At 43.4% G+C, this 12,922-nt stretch overlaps 1 protein-coding gene across 1 annotated transcript in view; it reads right to left on the bottom strand.

Moving 5' to 3' along the window:
* arhgef10la (Rho guanine nucleotide exchange factor (GEF) 10-like a) overlaps window positions 1-12,922 on the bottom strand; it is a 218,187-nt gene that overhangs the window by 177,858 nt on the left and 27,407 nt on the right. The window contains exons 4-5 of the mRNA XM_034684285.1: window positions 7,329-7,484; window positions 749-834 (exon numbers count right to left, since the gene is read on the bottom strand). Of these exons, the coding sequence (XP_034540176.1) occupies window positions 749-834; window positions 7,329-7,484 (242 nt within the window). The remainder of the gene's footprint in view (window positions 1-748; window positions 835-7,328; window positions 7,485-12,922) is intronic.

The raw sequence follows: 12,922 nt of genomic DNA, 5'->3' as shown, positions 1-12,922 counted from the left end.
AAAGTTTCCGGTAAATTTCCATGGGAAGTTAAGCTAGGGAATTTTGGAAATATTCCAAATTGTAAACTTTCCATAGGAATTATGGGAATTTAATGGAAAGGTATCATATCCAAGCATAAATATTTGTTTTGTTATAAGCAGACATCCATCCAAAATAATACAATTAAAACAGATTTATTTGTATTGAACAATCAATTCTTTCATTGAAGAACAAAAACATGAATGTTGAGTAAAATATTACTCATCCCCCCGACCCAACCCATTGAAAAATGAACAAATATGTAATCCCAACAAAATCCCGTTCAAAATGTTAAATGAAAAGAGCCCCTCTCCCTCCAAAAAAATCCCATTCAGCATGCAAATAAAAGAGCATCTTCCCTCAAGCTTCTCAAGCCTAGCCTCTGCAGGATTCTAGAAATCATCTGTGCCAGTGATGAAGGAATGCACGGTGAATGTAGGGGGCGTGGTCTCAATAGCCCTGCAGTAAGCAGTGTGCCATGTGCATGTGATTGAGGAATAGCATAGATATTCAACTGTACTTGCATGAAATCTGGTTGTTTTAGTCAGGATTATGTTGAAATATATTTTCCCCAACTATATTTAAGTTCCCTATTAAGAGCCAACTTTCAATTTAGTAAATTCCTGGTTTATTCCTGTTAATTCCAATGGAAAGTTTCCAACTTTGAAAATTCCCGGAATTTTGCAACCCTAGTGTTAACATGTCCATGATTCTGTTGCAGCTACTAACCGTCGTCAGGAGAGAGAGGGTCCTCGCTTGGAACGTCGTCATAGATCACCTCCAAAGCCTCCAACGTCTGTGGCTCGGCTTCAGCTGGTGAAGAAAAAGTAGCAGCATCAGAGTAAGCAGGAATCAGAGTAGTCCCTGTCTTCTACCCTTTCTTTTTGATAGCTGCACCACCTGCTGATAAATCATCCTTTTGCATTTCTCCCCAAAAAGCAGCACAAACAAAAAGGCTCTGCACACTCACAGACACCTTTAAACCACATCGCCTGAATCCTTTCAGCAACACAGAAAGATAAAAGATACAACGCTGGCTTTTCTACCCTTCTGGAGTTTACACAGCCTCTGAATATTTACACATTTGCATTAAAAGGTCTTCTCCCTCAAAGACATCCCGCATATGGCTTGCGCATGTTGCTTTAATGGGCTTGTCCATGTGACATAACATGATTGTATCCAGCTTGTTTGAGCTATTGACCCATTCAATCTCCACACTCGACAGGATTTGTCATTAACTGCTTTCAAAGTGTTTCGGCCTAATTTAGCTCAGTGAGCTGTATTGATTTGGTTTTAAACTGTGATTTGTCTGCAACACTTTCTTTTAAGCCCTGAACAGCAGCAATCACTGTTTTCAATTAATCTGATTGGAGATGTGTATTCTGTCATGGATTATTCGGCAGTCAAAAATTCGAAATAACCTTGGACATGATCCAGGAGATGAACAAAGAGCGAGTGTTTTTCTGCAGAAGAGGATTAGCAACACAAATGTTCTTTCTATCTGTAGCTCTCTTTCCCAAGCTTCAGAGAAAAGAGCAGGGAAGAAAACAACTGGGTTTGGGATATCAGCCTGACTATCGGCATATCTGCAGAGTGGCTGGGCCTCGAGGGAATAAGGCTTGTTATTTCAAACAAACCAGAAGTTCCTTGTTTTTTTTTTCTTACTTTTTTGTGTAACTTTTTTGGCACTGCTCACATTTTTTTGCATGTTGCAGGGGACTCATTGAGGTCTGTTTAAAGGTACCCAAGTCTGTTCTGACACACTGGGATCCTATCTCTCTGCCTATCACCTACTTTAACTCTCCCTTTCCCATTGAAGTTACTAACCATAGACCTATCTGAAGTCCCTGAGCTCCCTTGTCTCGTAGGGTCCTCTGACTCGCTGCCGTAACCACTGGTGCTACAACAACTACTATCCATCATCTCTCTTTCTTCATCTCCTCTATCCCTCTCTCCAACACGGCTCAGCAGATGTGCTCTGCTCATGGTGGATTAAGATGAGATCAGACTGAGTCCTGTCTGTAAGATGGGACTGGATCTTATCCTGTCTTGATGTTGTGTCTTTGTTAATAATAGAATATAGAGTACGGCCTAGACTTGCTCTGTTTGGAGTCTTCAGATGAAGTTTGGTGTGATTTGGCGCTATATTAATAGAGATTTATTGATGGATTTAGCATGTTTCATAGTGACTGGGGGGTCACCGGTTCAAGTCCTAGAGTAGACAAAGATTGGCAAGTGGACTGGTGGCTGGAGAGGTGCAGGTCCATTTGCCTGGTCACTGCTGATGTGCCCTCGACCAATCCCCCAACTCTGACATCTCTCATAAGTGCATTATTGTATGTATATCAAACTATGTGTGTATGTAGCATGATAAAGAAAAAAAAAGAACACGAGTGAAAAATTGAATTTCCCCGATGGTGATCAATAAATAATAATAATAATAATACATTTTATTTATAAAGCACTTTTCTGAAAACTCAAAGACGCTGCACAATATATAAAACAACAGAATAATAAAAACATGAATAAAATACATTTAAAAGCAATCATACGTTAAAAGCAATTCTAAATAGGTGGGTTTTGGTGAGTGATTTGAAGGTGGACAGGTTGGGGCAGTTTCAAATGTTAAGTGGTAAGGCGTTCCAGAGGGTGGGGGCGGCGACAGAGAAAGCTCTGTCCCCCAAGGTTCGGTGCTTGGTGTCAGGTGGTAGGGAGAGGAGGTGGGCATTGGAGGATCGGAGGTTACGGGAGGGGGTTTGGTGATGGAGCAGGTCGGTGAGGTAAGAGGGGGCCTGGTTATGGAGGGCTTTGTGGGTGAGAAGGAGGATTTTGAAATGTATGCGCTGTTTGATAGGGAGCCAGTGGAGGTTTTGGAGGACAGGGGTGATATGGTAACGGGAGCGGGTGTGGGTGAGCAGGCGGGCGGCAGAGTTCTGGATGTATTGTAGTTTGTTGAGTTGTTTTGAAGGAAGGCCATAGAAGATGCTGTTACAGTAGTCGAGTCTGAAAGTGATAAAGGCATGGATCAGGGTTTCAGCGGTGTAGAAGGAGAGAGATGGACGGAGACGGGCGATATTTTTAAGGTGGAAGAAGGCGGTTTTGGTGATGTGCTTGATGTGCTGTTCCAGAGTGAGATAGGAGTCCAAAATGATACCAAGGTTGTGAACATGTGAGGACGGAGTGAGGGAAGCATTGTCGATGGGGAGGTTGAAGTTGTTGGTGGTTGTGGTGAGGGATTTGGGGCCGATGATTATGAGGTCAGATTTTTCACAGTTGAGTTAGAGGTAGTTTTTTTGCATCCAGGATTTAATTTCAGTCAGGCAGATGGTCAGGGTGGAGAGGGTTGGAGCAGTTATGGAATTGGTGGAGATGTAAAGTTGAATGTCATCAGCGTAGCAGTGGAAGCGGAGACCGTGACGACGGATGATTTGACCGATTGGGAGGATGTAGAGAGTAAAGAGGAGGGGACCAAGCACCGAACCCTGGGGGATGCCTTGGGACAGGGGAGCTGTGGGTGAGGTGCAGTTGTTGATATTGATGAATTGGTGTCTGTCAGTGAGGTATGATCTGATCCAGGAGAGTGCAGTGCCGGTAATGTGTAGAGTTGTTTGTAGACGGGAGAGGAGGATGGTGTGGTTGATGGTGTCAAAGGCTGCGGTGAGGTCGAGGAGGATGAGAATGCTGAGGTGTCCGGAATCTGAAGAGAGGAGGAGGTCGTTTGTGACTTTGAGGAGGGCTGTTTCGGTGCTGTGTTTGGGTCTGAAGCCGGATTGAAATGGTTCAAACGGATTATTGGAAGAGAGGTGGGTTTTCATTTGAGAGGCAACGGCACGTTCCAGTATTTTCGACAGAAAAGGGAAGTTGGAGATGGGGCGGAAGTTACTTGGGTTGTCTGGGTTGAGTCCGGGTTTTTTGATTATGGGGGTAACAGCAGCCAGTTTGAGGGGTTGAGGGACAGAACCGGAGCTGAGGGAGGAGTTGATGATGGTAGTGATCAGAGGTGAGATGGCAGGGAGGCAGTCCTTGATGGATTTTGATGGCATGGGGTCCAGAGTTATGAGGTTATGAGGATTTGTAGTTCTGCTGGGGACACTGGGAAAAACTTAGATAGGGGCTTAGTGGTGGAGGGAGGGGAGACAGGTGGGGGGGGGGGGGGGGGGGGGGGGGGGGGGGGGGTGTGCTGGAGGTGTTGAGGTTACTGTAGATGGTATTGATTTTTGTTTGGAAGTAGAGGAGGAAAGACTGACATTTTCAGCAGTGAATGATGAGATGTTGTCGGGTGGTTTGAGGATGGAGTTTATTGTGGTGAACAGAGCCTTCGGGTTATTTGCGCCAGTGTGGATCAGGTTGGAATAGTAGGTGGACCGGGTTGAATTTAGTGCATCTTTGTATTGTTGGGGGTGATCGATGAGGGCTTGGTGATGTACTGATAAACCGGTTTTATTGCTGAGTCGTTCCAGTTGCCGTTTGCAGGATTTCATGACGTGGAGTTCAGGGGTGAACCAGGGGGCAGAGGTATTGAAGGAGACTGATTTGGTTTTGGTGGGCGCGAGTTTGTTCAGACAGGAGGAGAGTGTATCATTGTAGAAACTGACCAGGGCACGGGGGTTGTCAGACAGTGGGGGAGGGGAGGTGGACAGTATGTGGGTGAGAGAGGCTGAGAGAGCTGTGGGACAGATGGATTTGAGGTTTCTGAAGGTTATTGTCCGTTTGTGTTTTGGGGTGGGGATGGGAATGTTGATGTCCATTGTGATAGCTAGGTGGTCGGAGATGTGAAGATTGTGACTGGATAGCTGTTGCAGGTTGATGTTGGTGGAGCAGACCAAGTCCAGAATGTGACCACGGCTGTGTGTGGGGAAGTTGATTTGTCGTATGAAGTTGTGGCATTGCAGTAGATCTAGAAATTCTGAGGCAGATTTGCAGTTTGGGTTGTCGATGTGAAGGTTGAAGTCGCCCAGGAGGAGAACAGATGGAGAGATGGCGCAGAGTTGAGTGAGATAATCCGAGAAGTCAGAGAGGAAGGAAGAATGTGGCTTGGGGGGGCGGTAAATGATGGCTGTGACTAGAGGAGTTGGACCGGAGAGCTTGAAGATGAGATGTTCAAATGATGGGACAGCAGGGATGGAGATGGTGGTTGTTTGATGTTTTTCCGGTGGATGACAGCAATGCCACCCCCCGCCCTTGTGGGCGGGGTTTGTCTATGTATGTGTATCCAGTGGTGGTGGTTTGGTTGAGTATGATGTATTCCAGGGGTTTTTGCCATGTTTAGGTGTTGCAGAGGAAATCAGGTTATTGTCTGTAGTGAAATCGTTCAGAATGAGGCTTTTATTATTGAGGGAGCGAGTGTTGAAAAGGGCCAGTATCAGTTGACCGGTGGTGGTGATTGGCTGCACGGATCGGGTAAGTGGACGGAGATTAGCCAGGTTCACGTGATGTTTGTTTTTGTGATGTAGTTCGGGAGTTATGCGTGACCGGATGGAAAACCTCTCTGTCGTGATGACGGGAATGGGGTGAACAGATGATGTACATGGGAGTAATGACGCAAGGGGCCAGTAGGGGGAGCCCGCATGGAGAACAGTGCTTGGAGGTGGTGGAGTAGAGGGAGGGGGAGGGGCGTGTGAGGGGAAAGTAAACAGTCATGCAGGTGTTGATGTGTGAACGGCGATGGTTCATGTTTGCTGCTAATGTGCGGGTACCAAGTGTGGAGTGGTGGATGCCGTCTGACCTGTAGAAAGTGTGCCGGTTCCAGAAGAGATTAAAATTGTCAATGAAGCTTATTTGGTGGGAAATGCAGGTTGAGTGGAGCTTGGTGTGGAGACTGAGGATTCTGCTAAAGTACGTTTACCTTTACTTTTACCTGTGCATGAGTGCCTTTTGGTTCTGTTACCATGTAGCCCCAGCTTCAATGTATACTTGTATCCTTATCCTATGTTGCAATGTAACGTTAATGTCCATCATTTACTTTGCACCTGTTTTGAGGTTCCCGGTTTCAATCGCTCTTTTCCTCTTTTTTACAAGCAAGGTTTAGTTGAATGCAACAACCTTGTGGTTAATTATAGGTGAAAAAAATATCGCTTGATTCCTTGTTTCATGTGATCAGACCCCTCTCCCTTGGATGAAATGTGTATGTTGATTGATCCATTCAACCACCTCCAGAAGTGGACTTTATCAGGCTTCTTACTGGATCCCCTGGCTCTCTAATTGCTCGATGGCCAAAGGCACATGGTCCAAGTATCTGATGGGTTTATATCTGTTGATTGTTGTTCGCCTATGGTTTCTTTGTGAATTTGTGTGAGATGCCAAGAGGTATTCACAGGTTATACAAGACTGATGTGCATGCAGAACTTTTCGTGGGTATAAATCAAAACAGTGAGGACTAAGTCTGCCTGCACAATAAGCAATTTACTTCCAAGATACTTCCAGGTATCTTGTGTTTAAAACTAAAAGTAAAGATGAAAAAACACAGATTAAGCACTGTAATGGATTTCTCCTCACATAATTATAAAGGCAGTATTATCTTGTTTCAAATGAGCTTCCATTTTACACTTCCTTTTTTATTGTCAAAGACGTCTTTGAAGGAGGTTTAATATCATTTTATTACTCAATCAGTTTAAAAAACGGTACACATTCAAAATTAAAGCAGAGGGGCCATGTGTGTGAAAATACATCAAAAGACTGGGACATAAAAAACGTTGCAGCGGTGCAGGGCTCCTTTACATCTCTCATTTCTGAGCCACCTTCAAATAACAGCAGCACTGCTGACGGAGTCGAAATCCAAAAGCAATTTTCCCTCATGGAAATGGTTCGCCATTGATCCTCATCCTGAATTAATTGGATTCATGTCATGTCTGTGTAGAAATCAAATCATGGCAGAGAATGTGTGTGTCTGAGCCAGTGTGTATTGTGTCAGTATGTGTGTGTGCACATTATCATGCCTATACATATGTGAGTCCGGACTCTCTCTGTAGAAATCAATGAACCATAAGATGACCACAGGCCTGTAATAAGGTGTTTTTGCCACCTCTGATCAAGGTCAGGAGATGCAATGAGCAGCACTAACATAATACTGGTACTCTGGTTTATGCTGCCAATGTCATTACGGTGGGCTCCACAGTTCTGTTTACGCAACTCTGGAGGCCCAATTGGTTTTCTAATGGATCTGTCCGCCATGTGAACACCATAATACAGAGCAGGAATGAGCCTGAATCCCAAGGCAAGCTTAGGTTTAATCTTTTTGGTCTGGAATTGAACTCTTGATCTACAATATAGGGTGCATCACTTCCCTGTCAATATAATTTAGTTCTGTACTTCAGCGATATCCCTTGAGCCGGAGCTTTCCTTGAGGATTTCTTTGCCGCGCTCTCCTGAATCAGCCGCAGTCTCCGCAGGAATGGCCCGGAGCTCCTCTCCTCCCTCACAAGGAGCCGTGGTGCTGGTGGACTCGGCTGCTCCGGCTGCTGAGGCCCTGGAAGGTACCCAAATGTTGGCACAGTTAAACTAACACAGAGTGCTGCGTGCCTCATTAAGAGTTAATTTCAGAGAGAGGAAGGGGAGGCTGAGTTGCTGGAGGGGGGGTTGAAATAGTTCTTTGCTATCCAAGCATGCAAACAAACACTCCCTAAAGTCAGACGGAACACATACTGCTGCTGTCAGGTTATAGTGATGTTTTAGAGATGACTTATCTGGAGGCAGGAACACTGTTTTTAGGGAATATGGGCAGCTGTGCATGTTTATATTGACTAGAAGGTTGCTGTGTTTTCTCTCACATTCACATTTTTGAAAAGTAAGCACAAATATCTCTAAAGCAATTTAACATATTTCAACACACTGCAAAGGCAGATAAGAGTTGCAACAAATGCTAAGAGAAAATGATGACTCTGGTTTCAAATTCATCTTTTTGCAAAGTATAGTTCCACCCAACGCTTCAGAATATGAAGCTGGAGGTATCACTGTAGAGCCAATTCAGTTATCCCTCCACCTTGTTGTTCTGGTGAAAGGTTATATAGACTGTAAAGTCCAAAACTTACTTTGGATAGGAAGATCGGAGCAATGGATGGGTCAGATTTACAGAAAACATTCAATCAGTGTTGACTAATGGTCATTTTAAAAAAGTGCTCTCAATTGATAAAATTATTAAATTGTGATTCATCAAATTTAAATAATTGAAATGTCCCATAATTCAATGCAAAGAAAGCTACTAGCAGTTTGTTGGGACTCTACCCTGACTATTTACCTTGGGTTTTTAGGATGGCACCATAGACTGTATAATAAATGGACATAGTAGCCGGAACAACACCAATCTGTTTTTGAAGCGCTGTTTTGAAGCCAATTGTCGGCAGCAGCCATATTGGAAATGCTGAACTCAACATAACTTCAGTCGAGCAAGTGTGAGGTAAAGAGGCGGGCTGTAGCGTGTGAAAGAGGTAATAAGCATTGATGGAGGTGCAATCTTGCATGTTAAAAATGACTTGTCCACACGCTGATCGACTGTTTCACCTTTTGTAAAAAAGGAGTATTGAGCGTTGTGTTATTTGGACTAAATAAGAAAATGTACTATTGATCAATATTGTCAAAAGCCCAGACACTTACAGGTGAGACAACGCGACAGGAGGCGGGGCAGAACGTGCTGGTGTGTTAACAAAGAGAAAGCTGTCCGTGTGTTTGTTTGTGTGGATAATGTTTCTAATGTTTTCAATGGGAAACACTGCTGACTGCCTTCGATGCATTGGAGAATTCAAATCGAGAGTAAACCTATAGATAACATCTTCCATCACCCAAATTACACATTCGGAAGACTGCTTAGCCTTTTTATGCGATCTCTGAGTGCACACTTTATTGTGTACTTTTATTTCCTTTGAGGCATTTGGTCATGAAACTTTCCCATCCACACAGGATCTTTTGTGAAACTACAGAAGAGTAAATCATTCCAAAGCATTGTGGTATCTGTGATTTAATTATCTCTTCCACTTTTTAGGAATAAGTCTTAAAGGTGAGAGCTTCGGCTTCTTATCTTCTTATCTAAAATAACTTTTACAAGGCCGAATGTGTAAGCAGATAGAAAATCACACCTACAGCTTGATATCAGAGTTACCTAACCTGCCCCTGAGCACTGTCAAATCATAATCTGTCATGCCTGAGGCTTACCGTAATCACCGCTGGCTTTTTGAATGAAAACATGCTCTGAACCAGCTGTTAAAACCAGACTGACATCACAGGGGAAAATCTTGTTGACCCAGCTATCACGTGGTCCGTGTTGATGCTGCCAGTGAGGGATCATCCTCCCCCACATAAAAGATAATATGACAGCATCATGCGTGTAGAAGAGCCCCATGTACGCTAATTAAATCCGTCCCTGTGCTAAACACCGCGGCACATATTTGCAACGCCGGCAGCAGCCACTCACAGTGACAGGCAGCCTGCAGACACTTAAAGACACGCCTGGAAAATAACGTGTAATCTCAAACTTTTCAGGAGGCAGCCTCGTGGACTCTGACTTTACATTAAAGCCGTAATGGAAGCAGACTATCTGAATTCAACCATCTTGCAAAGCATTATCTTTCCTTGCAAGGCACAGCAGCAGGTGAGTGGAGTGTTATGAGTCAGAGAGAAAGGGAGGCATGCCCACAGCAGACAAGGATCAACAAATAACAGTTGGAAGTTTGGAGCATCTGTTTACACATAAGCAGAACACTGATGGGTAAGATGCTCTCCAGGAGAATTATTTAGATAGTGTCAATCACAAACACAACAGAACCTGCAGTGATTGTAAAAATCCTCAGCTTCTCCAGCAGAGCCAAACAGTGTGGACTAAAAAGCTTGTGCAGAAGAGAAGCTGATCAAGGACACGTTACAGAAAGCATTCGTCCTTTTCACTTTTCACAAATCATATTTATATTATTGATTTTTTTTTCATTACAGTGCAATTTTACGTTGCAAGTGCTTCAACAGTTTCCACTATTTATTATGTATTACTTAGCTTATATGTAATGAAGCGTATTACAGTCACATGTGAAAAAAAAAATTCTGCTTCTGTTTTTCTGAATTTACGAGTTAATCATCTGGGAATCTCGAAACAGACATTACAGTAATAGCGCAGAAATGTAAAACGTATTTTACATTTTCTGAACTGAAATTAGTCAGTGGAAACTGGGATTTTTAAAATAATCTCACTTTGAAAATATCTTAACCGCATACAGTTTAGAGCTTCTGTTTATGTTCAGGCAGGCCTCCCAATAACTCGTTAATTCAGAAAAAAGAGCAGGATATTTTTTCTCATGTGAATGCAATACGATCAGTATATATGCATGTTTTAATTTCTTACGTATAATACTATTTATTTCCAAAACAAGCTTATGTTTTCAAATTTCAACTTCTTACTTAGCCTACAGTACTGGAATACTTCACAAAATAGAGAGCCATACTGCAACACTTCATAATCTGTAAACAACACCCCTCAGAGGGGACAAATCAAGTAGCAACCTCCAGTCTTAAAATACAGAGCTCATGCCGAAGTGTTAAAAACTGCAGTTCATTGAGCGTCCACTAGAGGCTAGCTGCAGAAACGCCTGTACGCCTGTGTTTAAGTAGATTGAAAGTTAAGCCTGAACACTAGTTGGTAGTGTGATTTCTATACTAGTCATATTGTCAGTTTTGGATTTTACTCAAGTGGCAACTTCCGGTCATAAAATGTGAAGCCCATGTGGAAGTGTTAAAAACTGCAGTTCATGGAGCGAGTGTCCACTTGAGGCTGGCTGCAGAAACGTCAGAAACCACATACACACCAATTCATAGAAGACGATCTTTACAGCAGAAGTAATCATGTTTACAGCGTGGTTCAAAAAACAGTTTAGGTCTGAGTAGTTCATTTCTCTATGTATTAAATTCCTCTAATTTTTTTAATAACTCAATATTTTTGAAGATATCAAACTTAAGAGTTTTGCCCAAATAAGGGCATGGCTGACTTGATTGACAGGCGGGCACCCTGTAGCTGTTAGCGAAAAGGTTAAAGACCCGCCTCTTTACCTCACACTATATCAGGCGAAGTTAGGTTGCGGTCAGCATTTCCGATACGGCACCAGGCGACGATTGTCTTCAAAACAGCGTTTTGGAACTAAACTTTTTTTGTTTAGTTTTTTTTTTTTGTACCAGGCTGTAAACATGTTTATTTCTGCTGTAAAGATCGGCTTTTTTGGATGAGTGTGTATGTGGTTTCAGGTACTTCTGGAGCCAGCCTCAAGCGGACACTTGAGAAACTTCAGTTTTTAACACTTCCACATTGGCTTCAATTCTCACTGCCGGAGGTTGTCGATTGGTGTGTACAAAGTCCCTTGAAATGTATGAAAAAATAGTGTCATGAACCCAGCATCATATTACAAGTTCAATATATAGAAAACCTAATAATGCTGAATGTAACCAGCAATGGAAGAAATGCACTTCCTCAGTTTCATATCTCAGCTGTTGAGAGAAGCTCTTTGATTCTGCTCTGGTGTCAACACACTGTAAGAATAGCTATGCAGCACTTTGTATGCTGCAGGATCATTTGTCTCAATCTGAAGAACAAAAATGATCTCAACCCACATGAAAGCCAAATAAAGAGCTATTTGTCAGCACATTACTTACGATAAACTGATCTCTTGTCATTAAAACCACTTGCGTGAAAAGAGAGCGCAGCCAGAACAATAGCGATATATGGAGCTTGTCGGCCTGACTGTATGCATTGATGTCAGCCGTGAGTGATTTGAGCGCCGCAGCTATCGATCCAGGCCTATCTCTGCACACCCCTTCACAACTTATCTGTGCCTATAAGCCCCGAGTGAGTCATATAGCTCAAGGAGAGGAGCAGGAATCATTTTTCAATGCAAATGACACAGCCTGGGGCAAAGAAGGGCCTGAGGCGGAAGCCACCTGAATGCAAATCTCACACGTCCATCTGTTCCCATTCCTTTCAGCTACAGTGCCAGGGCACTTCTACCTGCCAGAGCTCCACTTGTTTTGCCCTCTGGTTTCTCTTGAGCATCTTTATATCTGCACAAGCATTGTGCCAACCATACTGATGGAGTTCTGCTGGTCCTCGGGTCATAAATCTCCTCCATAAATAACTGCCCTCTCCTTGCGTTGAACTGATGCCAAGATGAATGCAGTCTCAGTGCCTAGAGGTCTTCTATCCACCCAGAGACACCAATTAGAAGATGAAAACTCTTTGCTTCACGTTTTTTTGTTATATTTGTACTTTTATTGTGTCTGCAGTAACACCCTTTATTTTTCTTCGCCAGGTGAAAGGGTCTACAAGAGAAACACATACACGATTAATCACTGGAAAATCAGATCACATAACTCAAATTCTGGCTTCCTGTTAAATTACACATTGATTTCAAAATGTTGTTACTAACTTATGAAGCTCTACACAATCTGGCTCCCCAGTACATCACAGACCTTCACTAGGTATAAAGGCTGATTTATACTTCTGCATCGCCCCTACGTAGCAGGGGCTGATGCGGACGTGAGCACTACATACTTGTGCGTCGATGTGTCCATGTAGCACAGCAACTCTCCGCCGAAACGCTTGAGGGCAGTGTGGTCTCTCTGATAGCCGGTCGCCTGCTTCCGGCCCTGCTACGATCTCTGTTTACTTTTCCTCAGCGATTCGGAGCGTGTTATGTTAATCTACAGCTGATACATGTTGCTGTTTATCATACAGACATGATTATATGAAGAATAAAGAGGAGGAGATGAATTACACAGTCGATGTGCTGAAGAAGTGCTGTAAATGCGGGAAATACAATGCTGCCGGACGGACCAATCACAGGGATTGCGGTCCGCGTCGATTCTACGGGTTGTTACATTTTGGAGGAGGTGCACGTCAGCTACGTATGTCAGCCTCTGCGTAGGTACAGGAGCTATGCA

The sequence above is a fragment of the Notolabrus celidotus genome, chromosome 1, assembly GCF_009762535.1.
Source record: "Notolabrus celidotus isolate fNotCel1 chromosome 1, fNotCel1.pri, whole genome shotgun sequence".
NCBI lineage: Eukaryota > Metazoa > Chordata > Actinopteri > Labriformes > Labridae > Notolabrus > Notolabrus celidotus.
This window is presented reverse-complemented; position numbering and strand designations above follow the sequence as displayed.